This window comes from Lactuca virosa, chromosome 1 (genome assembly GCF_052849685.1).
Source record: "Lactuca virosa cultivar CGN04683 chromosome 1, Lactuca_virosa_CGN04683_v6, whole genome shotgun sequence".
Lineage (NCBI taxonomy): Eukaryota > Viridiplantae > Streptophyta > Magnoliopsida > Asterales > Asteraceae > Lactuca > Lactuca virosa.
In genome coordinates this window covers 323,350,541-323,363,156 of record NC_136426.1, presented here as the reverse complement: position 1 = coordinate 323,363,156, position 12,616 = coordinate 323,350,541, and the positions used below count along the sequence as shown (strand labels likewise).

At 41.3% G+C, this 12,616-nt stretch overlaps 1 protein-coding gene across 1 annotated transcript; it reads right to left on the bottom strand.

Annotated features, from left to right (window-relative positions):
• Positions 1 to 8,636: 8,636 nt before the first annotated feature.
• LOC145131287 (uncharacterized) lies at positions 8,637 to 9,032 on the bottom strand. The gene has a single exon (XM_079066004.1). The coding sequence runs from the start codon at positions 9,030 to 9,032 to the stop codon at positions 8,637 to 8,639; it is 396 nt and encodes a 131-aa protein (XP_078922130.1).
• Between the last annotated feature and the right edge of the window lie 3,584 nt (positions 9,033 to 12,616).

Sequence of the window (12,616 nt, the reverse complement as noted above, 5' to 3'; positions counted from 1 at the left end):
GAGGTGTATTTTCATCGGCTACCCACAGAGATCCTTTGGTTACCTCTTCTACAGACCCAGTGATAATGTGGTCTTTGTAGCAAGAAGAGGAGTCTTTCGTGAGAGAGAATTCATAAGCCAAGCGGACAGTGGGAGGCAAATTGACCTTGAAGAGCTTCAAGAGTCAAGTGGTGAAGGAACCTCAAATGCTATCGACCAACCTGAGGAGGAAACTCCTGTTGATCCGATAGATGAGTCTGTACCTCCAAGACGTTCCACTAGGGTGAGGAACACACCTGATTTTTATTATGGTTATCACATCACCACTGAAGGTGATACATTTATTAGTGATAGTACACTAATAGATTTGGATGAACCTAATAACTACAGGGAAGCCATGGCAGGCCCTGAGTCTGCTAAATGGAAGGAGGCTATGGACACCGAGATTCAGTCCATGTATGACAATCAAGTTTAGAACTTGGTTGACAATGTACCAGGTCGTAAGACAGTTGGGTGCAAATGGATCTTCAAGAAGAAGACTGACATGGATGGGAAGGTACATACTTACAAAGCGCGACTGGTTGTGAAGGGCTTTACTCAAACTCAGGGAGTTGACTATGATGAGACCTTCTCACCAGTAGCTAAGATTAAGTCTATTAGAGTATTGTTAGCCATAGCTACATTTCATGATTATGAAATATGGCAAATGGATGTCAAAACCGCTTTCCTTAATGGAAAGTTGGCTGAGGATGTTTACATGGCTCAACCAGAGGGTTTTGTCGATACAAGATACCCTAATAGAGTGTGTAAGCTTGATAAATCATTTATGGATTGAAACAAGCATCTCGCAGATGGAATCTTTCCTTTGATGAGAAAGTCAAAGAGTTTAGCTTTTCTAGGAGTGAGGATGAGTCTTGTGTGTATGTCAGGGCTAGTGGGAGCATAGTTAGCTTCTTAGTGTTGTATGTGGATGACATACTTCTCATAGGAAACGACGTCCCAACCTTGCAGGAGGTTAAGTCCTGGCTTGGGAAGTGTTTCGCTATGAAGGACCTTGGGGAAGCTGCCTATATCCTAGGGATAAGGATATTGAGAGATAGGAGTAAGAGACTAATTGGACTTAGTCAAAGTACTTACTTGGATAAGGTGCTGAAGAGGTTCAGTATGCAAGATTCCAAGAAAGGAGAATTACCAATCCAGAGTAATGCCAAGCTGAGTAAAACTCAAAGTCCGAGTACAGAGGCTGAGATAGCTGAAATGAGTCATATACCATATGCTTCCGCTGTGGGCTCGATCATGTATGCTATGACTTGTACTCGCCCTGATGTGGCCTTTGCTTTGAGCATGGTCAGTAGATATCAAGGGAACCCTGGCAAAGCACATTGGACAGCGGTAAAGAACATTCTCAAGTATCTGCGGAGGACTAAAGATTGGGTCCTTACCCTCGGAGGCAGTGATGACTTGAGAGTGGAAGGATATAGCGATGCTAGCTTCCAGACTGATAGGGATAATTTCCGCTCTCAGTTAGGCTGGGTCTTTATCCTAAATGGAGGGGCAATTACTTGGAAAAGTTCCAAGCAGGAGACAGTAGCTGATTCTACTTGTGAATCAGAGTACATAGCAGCAAGTAAAGCAGCTAAGGAGACAATATGGCTAAAGAACTTCATCGGAGACCTTGGAGTTGTACCAGCTATAAAGGAGCCAATGGAAATTTTCTGTGACAGCGAAAGTGCGGTTGCTTTGGCTAAGGAACCAAGAGATCACGGGAGATCTAGGCACATTGACAGAAAATACCATTTCATCAGACATCGAATAGAAGAAGGACTCATCGTGGCTAAGAGGGTATCATCAGATGAGAACCCGACAGATCCCCACACGAAGGGACTGAGCAGGGTTAAGCATTTACAGCATGCGAGGCGCATTGGGCTGAAGGATGATATTAGTTTCAATAATTAGATTCCTGAAACTTGTAAAATGTAATTGACATTTGATGATAAATAAAAGTTGTTATTTATTTATGAGTAAGGTGTTACTATCTTGTGTTGATTGTTTACTATGTTTCAATTTTGCATGTTTTTACTTCCAGAATAATTATGTTATTATTCAAACCATCCACAGTCAGTCAAACTTTGGAAGTAAGTATTGATTTAAGACTGTCATGAATTTGGCTTGTATGATTTGTCTAAAAGTGCGTTGGACAATGCAATGGTTGCTACAACATTCATGAGTACTCATAAGGGCTGAGTATTGGATCCAACCCACGCTCACTTGCATCACTTCATGGAATTTATCTCGAGTGATCGTGAGACGGTAATATCATATAAATCTTCAAACCTAGAGATATGAGTTGTTGACTATGAGTTGGTTATTCATTGATTGCACGAAAACGCATTGGTAACTCGATGTCATAAAACGTGCCTTTGTGAATAATTCAACAAGTAGTTAGTACAAGCATATCAGTCGAAGTTTATCTGTTCCTTCTAGAAATAGAAGCGATATCTGGGCCCCTCGATGATTTGGTTTTGACCTATGTACCGGGCCCGGTCAGAACCTAATTGATGTGTTCAATTTAGTTCTATGTCGAAACAAATCAGAGATCGAGAAACAAATGCTGGACAATAAGTAAGACCATGTTCCATGTGTTTGTCCGGCTGATATCATGAGAACAGAGGATTATATGATCACTTATCTTAAATGGCGTATCATCATCATCTCAGTTCCGAGAGACTTTGAAAGAGCTACGATTGCTAGTCGGATTTTGAAGTCATATTTGCAAATATAGTTATTAGACTTATCCAAGTGGGACACTGTTGGATATAGTGTCTAAGTCCATAACTTTATTTGGTATGTACTTGACCCGACCCGGCATGGTCCATTTGGGTTGCATGGCATTGCAATACTTGGATAGACTAGATGAGAGAATAAGGCACTTATGATTATTAATATATTATAAGTTCTAATATATTAATAATAGTATTATTTAATTAGTATTGATCAAGTATTAATCTAGTATTAATTTGGTGATCAAAGTGAGACTAATTAAATATATAGGGTTGATTATGACAATCATCAATTCTTTTATGGTGGATTAATGATCCATGGTTTATGGGTTTGGTTATAACCATATGGAGCTCCATGGATAGTCTATGGGAGTTACAAACCCATGGGTCATGAGAAATCAAGAGTCATGACAATTAAGGGCATTCATGTGTAAACCCTAATTATGACAACACTATAAAAGGAACCCTATGGCTAGCAAAATCGTGACCTAGTGTTACTAGAGAGGGCATAACCGATTTTGAGTGCTAGAAGTATTCTCTCAAGTTATTCCAAGTCTTGTGGTGTTGTGTGAAGCATTTGAGGCACAACATTTGGGGTGCTAGGCTCACAAAGTCTTGAAGGAATCCAAGCAACAACAAGGTATGTATTTCTACTACTTTTTATGTTTTATGTAATCCCCATGCCATGCTAGTTAGGAAATAACCTTGAAAAAGAAATTTGCATGTATATAGAGAAAACATAGATTCAAGGTTATTAGGGTTGCATGTACACTTAGGAAGTGTTAGAATGCTCAAAAACCCATCATATTATTCCAAAGCCTCCAATGATTGTCCAATGCTTCTTTAATCCTCCTCAACTCGTGTCCTCGTCCAAAATAAAATCCAACGCACATCTCGCTTGTACTGACACCGAGCCTAATCGCCACACTTCAAGTCCACGAACAAATTGCAAGCCCTAATAGTCCCGCACTCCTTCCATACCTCCAATCATAAATAGTCTTCGATAAATCCTGCAAATAAGCTCAAAAGACTGGAAAGCACCCGGCAAAGGAGAAAAATAACAAAAATAGAAAATATGCATGAAGATTAACTAAAATGAGATGGAATGTGCTAAAATAAACTATAAAAAGAAGTAAATAAAATGAAACTATCAAATCACCCCAAGCTTAAACCTTACTTGTCCTCATGTAAGACAAGACTAAAATGAACTTGGGATGAATTATCCTAAAAAGAAAAAAAAGAATGAACATATTAGGTGGAAATTCACAACACGCCCTTAAAATAAAAACATATAATCCATTTTTAGGGGTAAGAATCACTTTGAGGGACGAGCCTTTATTACCTTTCTAGCAAGGGATACATGTTGATCAAGATGCAAAATGAGCATGCATACTTCACTAGTATGGTTTATGTGACATTGTTTCGTGGTCCGATCTAGCCCACTAGCCATGAGAAAGTGTCCCTCGGTTAGAATGTTCCTCACTCCTCACAATTTCAACCCCACGTCAAGAAATAAAACCCAGAAAAAAGATAACTCGGGCCAAAAATGGCAAGAAGCGAGCTATGTATAATAGTTGGCAAACTACAATCATCTAGAAGAGTAAGTGCTTCCACCAAAATATGATCCATGTAGAGCAAAGAGTCGAGCACGTGATGAGTGAAGGGCGCCATCGTAGTTGCCAACACAAAAAAATGATATCTAACTAGAAAAACATCAAACTAGAAACTAATTACATGAGCTAGAATCGTAAAAACTAAACATTTACAAAAGCAAACAAATGGATACAACTCCGTGGCCAGGCCCCCCTTTTTTTTTGGACAACAACACCCCAACGACATGTTACAAAAACAAATACAAATACTTAAGACACAAAAAGGAAAACACTAAAAATATATAACTACACTCGGATTCTATGATTGCGATAATATCCGACTTTTCAAAACCAAATTTTTTTTTTAACAAGACTTCTAAAGACTAGAACTAACAAACATAAGGTTCAAATTCCACGAAATATCAAAAATTTGACTTCTCCAAACAAATTGGTTACATATGAAATTTCAAGTGCACAAACTAAATACAAGACTTTATTGAAAATATATATATATATATATATATATATATATATATATATATATATATATATATATATATATATATATATATATATATATATTAGTAACTTGACGCAAAACTTTTCGAACGATACTTTTGAAATAATTTACTTTTGACTCATAAAACAAAACAAAACTGGAAAATGGGGTAGTTGTCTCTCCATTTTTTTTAGGCTCACTTTTTTGGTTTACCACAGGAGTTTTACAAGGATAGCCTGAAAGTAAAAAAGCAAAACTATATACAACTATAAGTAAAATCTAAGGCTAACCCAAACAAGAGGCCAAACGAGCACAACTACACTAAAGCTAATTCGAGATCAAGTGGGAAAAATGTGTCTAAATCATAAAGTAATGAGATATGATATGAATTGTAGCTGTTAGACACTAAGGATCTCAAAATACCATAATCTAGTTTTTATTCCTTTCTTTGGGGTTTGATTGTGGCGTGCAAGGAAAATTCAGGTGAGGGACTGGTCGGCACGGGGCTAAGTTGTCCCCCTACTTATGCAACACTTGACATGGGTTGATTCATATGCACAACTACTTGCACTCCCTCCCCACGTATATATAAGAGAAGAAGCAACAACTGAAAGTCCCTAAGAGCGATTCTTATTTGTTATGTGAGTTTCCAAAAGAATTGTATTTAAGGTGTGTCGTGTCTTTCAAGTAAAGATGTTCGGAGATGAGAACAAAGAGATAACAAAAATGCATGAATGCTTATGCCCTAGACTAAATGCCATTCAAAAATAAAAGTGGAAAAGAAGAAAATAAAATCTTTTTGGAATTTTTATAAAAATAAAAAAAATGAATGCAAGTTAGGGCTAAAATGCTATGCAACCTAATTAAAATGCATGAGAAATCAAAAAGAAAAAGGGAATACCCCACCCCAAGCTTAGAAATAAGCATTGTCCTCAATGCTTGGGGCGAGGCGAAAGTACCTAAACCGGGGGATCTGGAGGAGGGTTTGGGTATTGGGGGTAAGGGTAAGGGTAAGGTGGAGGTGGATAAGGGTGGGTGGGTGGTTGGTATGGATAGGGAGGAGGAAGTGGGACGTTTTGGAAATGATTTTAGGATTGGTGCCACCCCCACATATGGTGCATCTGCTGGGACATGATTTGGTTGGAGACGCAAAGAGTCTCGAACCGTTCGGCAAAATTGGGGGGAAACGGGTAATATCCGGGAGGTGCTTGGGACTGGGCGTGCTGTGGACCATGGGTGGGCTCATCGTCGGGCTCATCATCCACATGCATCTCATCATCATCTTGATCCTGGAGTGCATCCTCATTGACTGACTGAGTGATGGTCCTCGCGAGTCTCCACTGAGTGCGATCGTGGAAGGAGAAGTTGGTGACTCGAGGGTCGGGACGAATGAGATATCCGACTCCTTGAGGACAAAACTATGTGAAACTACTCCTGTTCCTACGACGGATGTGATGCATGTTTGTGAGAACACGCTCATCCAAAAGAGTGTTATTGTCAACAGGTTGGTATTCGTCTGGGAGCTCGATGTCAAGACTGCGGACTAAAAGGGTGACAAATCCACCAATGGAAATATCACCGGACGCTTTGGTTCTCATGAGTGCGCATTTATGGAAAAAAAAACAAAGAAAAATCCAGGATTGGTGGGTTTTCACGTCGTGTCATGCACCAAAGGAAGAAAAGCTCATTTTTTGTGACCTGACCGGCTTCTGTTCGGGCAAAGACAGTGCACACCAAGATGCAATGGGCAATACGGAGGCACGGATGAATGATGGAAGTTGCTTTATCCCGACCGGCACACGAAAAGATACCACCGGTGATCTCCGTCCAAAAGGTCTCATGGTTGAACTCGGCAGGTAAGATGTCGAAAACCGTGGATGTGTTCGAAGAAGGCAAGCCCAAGATGTCGTTTATTACTGCGAAATCAATATACATTTGGTCCCCCAGAAGTTGGAATGCGACTTTTTTCTTTTCGCTATCGTACCCGCAATCGGCAAGAAACTCTCTGGTATGGAGCTCGTAAGTGTGCGCCATGAGATTGAGAAGGTTTTCCCACCCGATGTTACGAAACAATTGGGTGACCCCCTCAAGAACCCCTAATGAGATAAGCGTGGGTTTGCACACAAATTTGGTGGATGCAACCTTTCTAGGCAGGCTTTTCATGTAGTTTTCGGCCGCCTTGGCATCCCGAAATCTTGGAATGTCGGGTGCATCATTTTGATTTCTAGCTGGGGTTTTGCCTCGGGCGGCAGCCGGACACTTCCTAGATGTGGACATGGTCTACCTGCACGAAAAATAACCACTACACGAACCCAATCCCAACAAATGATGTTTTCAATTCAATTTCCCAACCGACTCCCTATGGACTTCTAAAACAATTCAACAATCAAAGCAAGAAATAATTCTTAGACTTATTTGATGCAACAGCATATGAATTGTTGTTCTGAGACATGCATATTGATAAATTAAAATAAAGGAAAGAAAGTACCCGTTTTTTGTTGAAAGTCCAAAATTTGCGCGAAAAAATTCGGGATTTGAAGATCTTGCAACTCTCCACCCCAAGCTTTAAGCTTTGTTCAATATCCCGTGAGAAAAACTTTACCGCGAAAACCCGAGGAATCCGGCAACGTCTTGAGATTCCGGTGAAATTTTCCGACGAACTTTGAGATATATTTTTAATGGGGTTTGTAGCCTTGTCCAAGAGGAGCACAGTGGTGGTGTCGGAATCGCGAGAGGTGGCCAGAGTTGATCGGAAAACGACCGGAAAGTGGTGGTGGCGCCCGTAGTTACAGCAACAGATCGGACCGGTTTTTTGGGGGGCTTTGTAGAGCTCGGAAATTGGTGAACAATGGCGGTGGTCTCACGAAATTCCGACCGGCGGTTTGATAGGAAACTGAGTTTTAGTGGTGGATATGGAGGTGCTCTAATTGAGGTTAGGGGAATGGAAAAAGAAGAAGTGGGAAGGAAGAAGGGTCGGCTGGAGTTTTAGGGGTTAAAATCGTGGTCAAATGAAGTCAAAAGCGGGTCAACGCTGGTCAACAACACACGCGGACGCGGACACGAGTACACGCGGTCCGCGTGAATAAACCTGAAACTATTCTGATTTGCATCATTTACACGCGGACGAACTGGAGATGATACGCGGTCCATTTTAATAACCCACACGGACGTACTTGCGAGTACACGCGGTCCGCCTGAATAAGCCTGAATTCCTTCTGTCTTCTGAAAATGGACGCGGACAGTTTTGGGAACCACATGCGGACCATTTGTTTATTAACACGGACAGGACCTCGAGTACACGCGGTCCGTGTGAGTTCTGCAGCAGTTTTCTCAATTTTCGTCCTTTGACCAAAACAAAAATTCGACAAAGAAGAAGAAGAGGTGTGAAGTGCAAAAAGGATCTATCTACGACTTTTATTCGGAACTAGAAACGATGAAAACTTTAAGTTTTCCAATAATGCCCTTCTTTAACGTCTTTGGCGAGACGTCCTTCCCTTTTCGATTTCAGTATACCGGGGCATCCAATTGGATGACATATAAGACATTTGCGTTAAAACCTTCATAGAAAGGTTTCAAACGATGTCCATTGACTTGAAAGATTTTCCCCGTTTCTTCACTCTGGATCTCAACCGCTCCATGCTCAAAGACTTTAAGCACAACAAACGGACCCATCCATCTTGACCTCAACTTTCCGGGAAATAATTTCAATCTCGAGTGGTAAAGCAAAACTCTATGTCCCGACTCAAAATGCTTGCGGGTAATGGACTTGTCATGGAAAAGCTTCGTTTACTCCTTGTAAATACCTGAGTTCTCATAGGAGACATTTCTTAACTCCTCCAACTCTTGAAGTTGAAGCTTCCTATGCCTTCCCGCCTCATCGATGTTGAAGTTGCATTGCTTGACCGCCCAAAATGCACGGTGTTCCAATTCCACGGGAAGATGACATGGTTTTCCAAAAACCAACCTAAATGGAGACATTCCTATCGGGGTCTTATACGCGGTCCGATGGGCCCACAAGGCATCATCAAGCCTTGAACTCCAATCTTTTCTTGAAGGATTCACGGTTTTCTCAAGAATACTCTTCACCTCGCGATTTGAAACTTCCGCTTGACCATTCGTTTGGGGGTTGTAGGCGGTTGAGACACGATGGGTCACGTTGTACTTCTTCAATAAAGCCTCCATCATCTTGTTTCAAAAGTGCGTCCCCCTATCACAGATCAAGGCCCTAGGCATGCCAAATCTCACAAAAACATTCTTCAAAAACTCGATAACTGTTTTGGCATCATCCGATCGTGTAGCTTTGGCTTCAACCCACTTAGAAACATAGTCAGCCGCGAGCAAGATGTAAACGTTGCCAAACGAAATGGCAAATGGGCCCATGATATCAATCCCCCATACGTCAAAAACCTCATAAACAAGGATTGGATTTTGTGGCATTTTATTTTTATGTGAAATGTTTCCCGTCCTTTGGCACCGTTCACAACTTTTGCAAAACAATTAACAATCGCGTGACATGGTTGGCCAAAATAGTCCACACTCAAGGACCTTTCTCAATGTCCGGCTAGGCCCGAAATGTCCCCCACAAGTAAGTTCATGACAAAATTGTAAAATGGATTGATGCTCTTGTTGGGGCACACATCGCCTAATAATTTGATCGGGACAATGTTTCCACAAATAAGGTTCATCCCACACATAGTATTTTGGATCACTTTTCAATTTATCTTTTTGAGCACGTGTGAATGTGTCGGGATACCTTTTCGTGACCAAAAAGTTAACGATATCGGCATACCAAGGAGTAGATTTAGTAAGGGAAAAGAGATGCTCATCCGGAAACTCGTCCCTCAACGGGAAAGGTGTTTCATTTGAAGTGATCCGGCTTAGGTGGTCTGCAACAAGACTCTCACATCCACTATTGTCCCGGATTTCCAAATCAAATTCTTGTAACAATAAAATCCAACGGATGAGTCTAGGCTTTGCATCTTTCTTCGTCATCAAGTACTTAAGAGCTGCGTGATCCGAATACACAATGACCTTGGTGCCAAGTAGGTATTGTCTAAATTTCTCCAAGGCGAACACTATGGCCAGTAGCTCCTTCTCCGTAGTAGAGTAGTTGCTTTGGGCATTGTCTAGTGTTCTCTATGCATAGTAAGATCACATGGGAGGCTCGTCCATTCTTTTGACCCAAAACGGCGCCTATTGCATAGGTGCTTGCATCACACATGATCTCAAAGGGGAGATCCCAATTTGGTGCTTGCATGATGGGGGCGGATGTAAGCAACTCTTTGAGCTTGTCGAAAGCTTCTTTGCACGCCTCATTGAACTCGAAAAAATCAACATCCTCTTGCAAGAGTTGGCACATTGGTCTTGTTATCTTTGATGAATCTCCGGTAGAAACCTCCATGGCCCAAAAAAGAACGAACTTCTCGAACACAAGTCAGGTAAGGTAAGCTTTGAATAACATCTATCTTGGCCTTATCTACCTGAATTCCTTTCTTTGACACAATGTGACCCAAAATAAGACCTTGACTCACCATAAAATGACATTTTTCAAAGTTTAAAACCAAATTTGTTTCAATACATCTTTTCAAATTTTTGTGAGATTGGTCAAACACTCTTGAAAGGAGTTCCCATATACCGTAAAATCGTCCATAAAAACCTCAATTATGTTTTCGACATATTCGGAAAAGATACTAACCATGCAACGTTGGAAAGTGGCCGTGGCGTTACACAATCCAAATGGCATTCTCCGGTATGCGAAAGTGCCAAATGGACATGTAAATGTTGTCTTTTCTTGGTCTTCCGGTGCCACCGGGATTTGGTGAAAACCGGAGTACCCGTCTAGACAACAATAATGTGATTTCCCGGCCAACCTTTCTAACATTTGGTCAATGAAAGGAATGGGAAGTGATCGTTTCTTGTGCTTGCATTAAGTTTGCGGTAGTCAATACATACTCTCCACCCGTTTTGCACGCGGGTGGGGACCATCATACCTTTGTTGTTTTCAACTACCGTGATCCCCGTCTTCTTTGGAACGACTTGCACCGGGCTCACCCACTTGCTATACGAGATTGGATAGATCATTCCCGCATCTAGGAGCTTCAAAATCTCTTTCTTGACCACTTCCATTATTGGCGGATTCAACCTTCTTTGCGCATCTCGGCTCGGCTTGCATTCATCCTCGATTAAAATTATATGCATGCAAGTGGAGGGGCTCAACGATTTGATATCCGCAATCGTCCAACCCATGGCTTTTATATGCTCCCACAACACCTTGAGGAGTTTCTCTTCTTCACATTCGGTTAGGTGAGTTGAAATGATGACCGGAAGAGTCTCGTTGTTTCCCAAGTACGCATACTTCAAATGTTGAGGAAGGACCTTCAATTCTAATTCCGGTGGTTGAATAAGGGAGGGTGGCAATCTCGTGTGAGTTTGAGGCAATTCAATTTGCTTCACACTAAATTGAGTGGTTTTCTTGATCTCCAAATTGTTAACCAATCTTTCAACTTCGGGGTCTAGTGAGTAGAGCTTCAACTTCTTGGCTAATTTCCCACAATCAAACCCTTTGTTCAAAACCATCTCCAACACGTCACCAGTAGACAACTCGAACAACTCTTGGGTTAATGGTTCAATAACATCAACAAAACACAAAGATGAAACATCACTAGGATATCTCATAGCATCGTAGATGTTAAAACTTATTGTCTCCCCATCAAACTCCATCATTAAGCTTCCCGCATATACATTAATCTTTGTTCTATCCGTCTTCAAGAATGGTCTCCCAAGTAAAATTATACCCGACTTTGAGGACACTTGTTCATCTAGATCAATCACGTAGAAATCCGCCGGGAAGACTAATTGGTTTACTTGTACTAGGACATCTTCCAAAACGCCTCTAGGAAAGACACTTGACTTATCCGCAAGAGAGACTATAACACCGGTTTCACTTAGAGGACCAACATTCAATGATTCATACACCGAATAGGGCATGACATTAATAGAAGCACCAAGGTCAAGCATGGCACTACTAAAAGTGACATCTCCTATCTTGCAAGGAACCGTAAACATTCCCGGATCTTTACACTAAAGTGGAAGCTTCCTTTGTAAAACCGCGGATGCATTTTCGTTCATTGAGATTTTCTCATTTCCTTTCAACTTTCTTTTGTTGGTACAAAGCTCTTTCAAAAACTTTGCATGCTTGATTGCATCAAGTAGAGGGATATTTACTTCCACCTTTCGAAAGGTGTCCAAAATCTCTTTCTCCTCCATTTTCTTCTTTGAAGTTGCAAGTCGAGAGGGGAACGGCGGTTGAGTAGCTATTGGAGTCACTAGAGGGGTAGTCTTTTTTGGAATTTCGGCTTGTGTGGCATTCTTGACAATGGGATCTTCAATGGGAGTGACCTCTATTTCTTCCTCTTCATCCCTTGGCTTCTTCTTTGTACTACTTTCTACGGCTTGTTTACCATTTCACAAGGTCACCACATTGACATTTGGGTTCTTTTCGGTTTGAGAAGGCAACTTTCCGCGGGACTCCAACTTGCTTATGGATGTAACTATATCTCCCATTTGTGCTTCAAGGTTGGAGATACTAGTTCTTGTCTCTTTTTGGAATTGTTGGGTACTAGCGGCTAGGGATTTGACAATGTCTTCAAGGGACATTCCGGAGCTACTTGGTTGGGATTGGGGAGGTTGTTGGTGGTGTGGAGGGTGTGGTTTGGATTGATAGTGTGGTTGTGGATGTTGGTAATGAGATTGTGGTGGTGGATAGG

Coding starts and splice junctions, on each gene's coding strand:
- LOC145131287 (XM_079066004.1), bottom strand. CDS start 9,032: ATGGAGGCTTTATTGAAGAAGTACAACGTGACCCATCGTGTCTCAACC.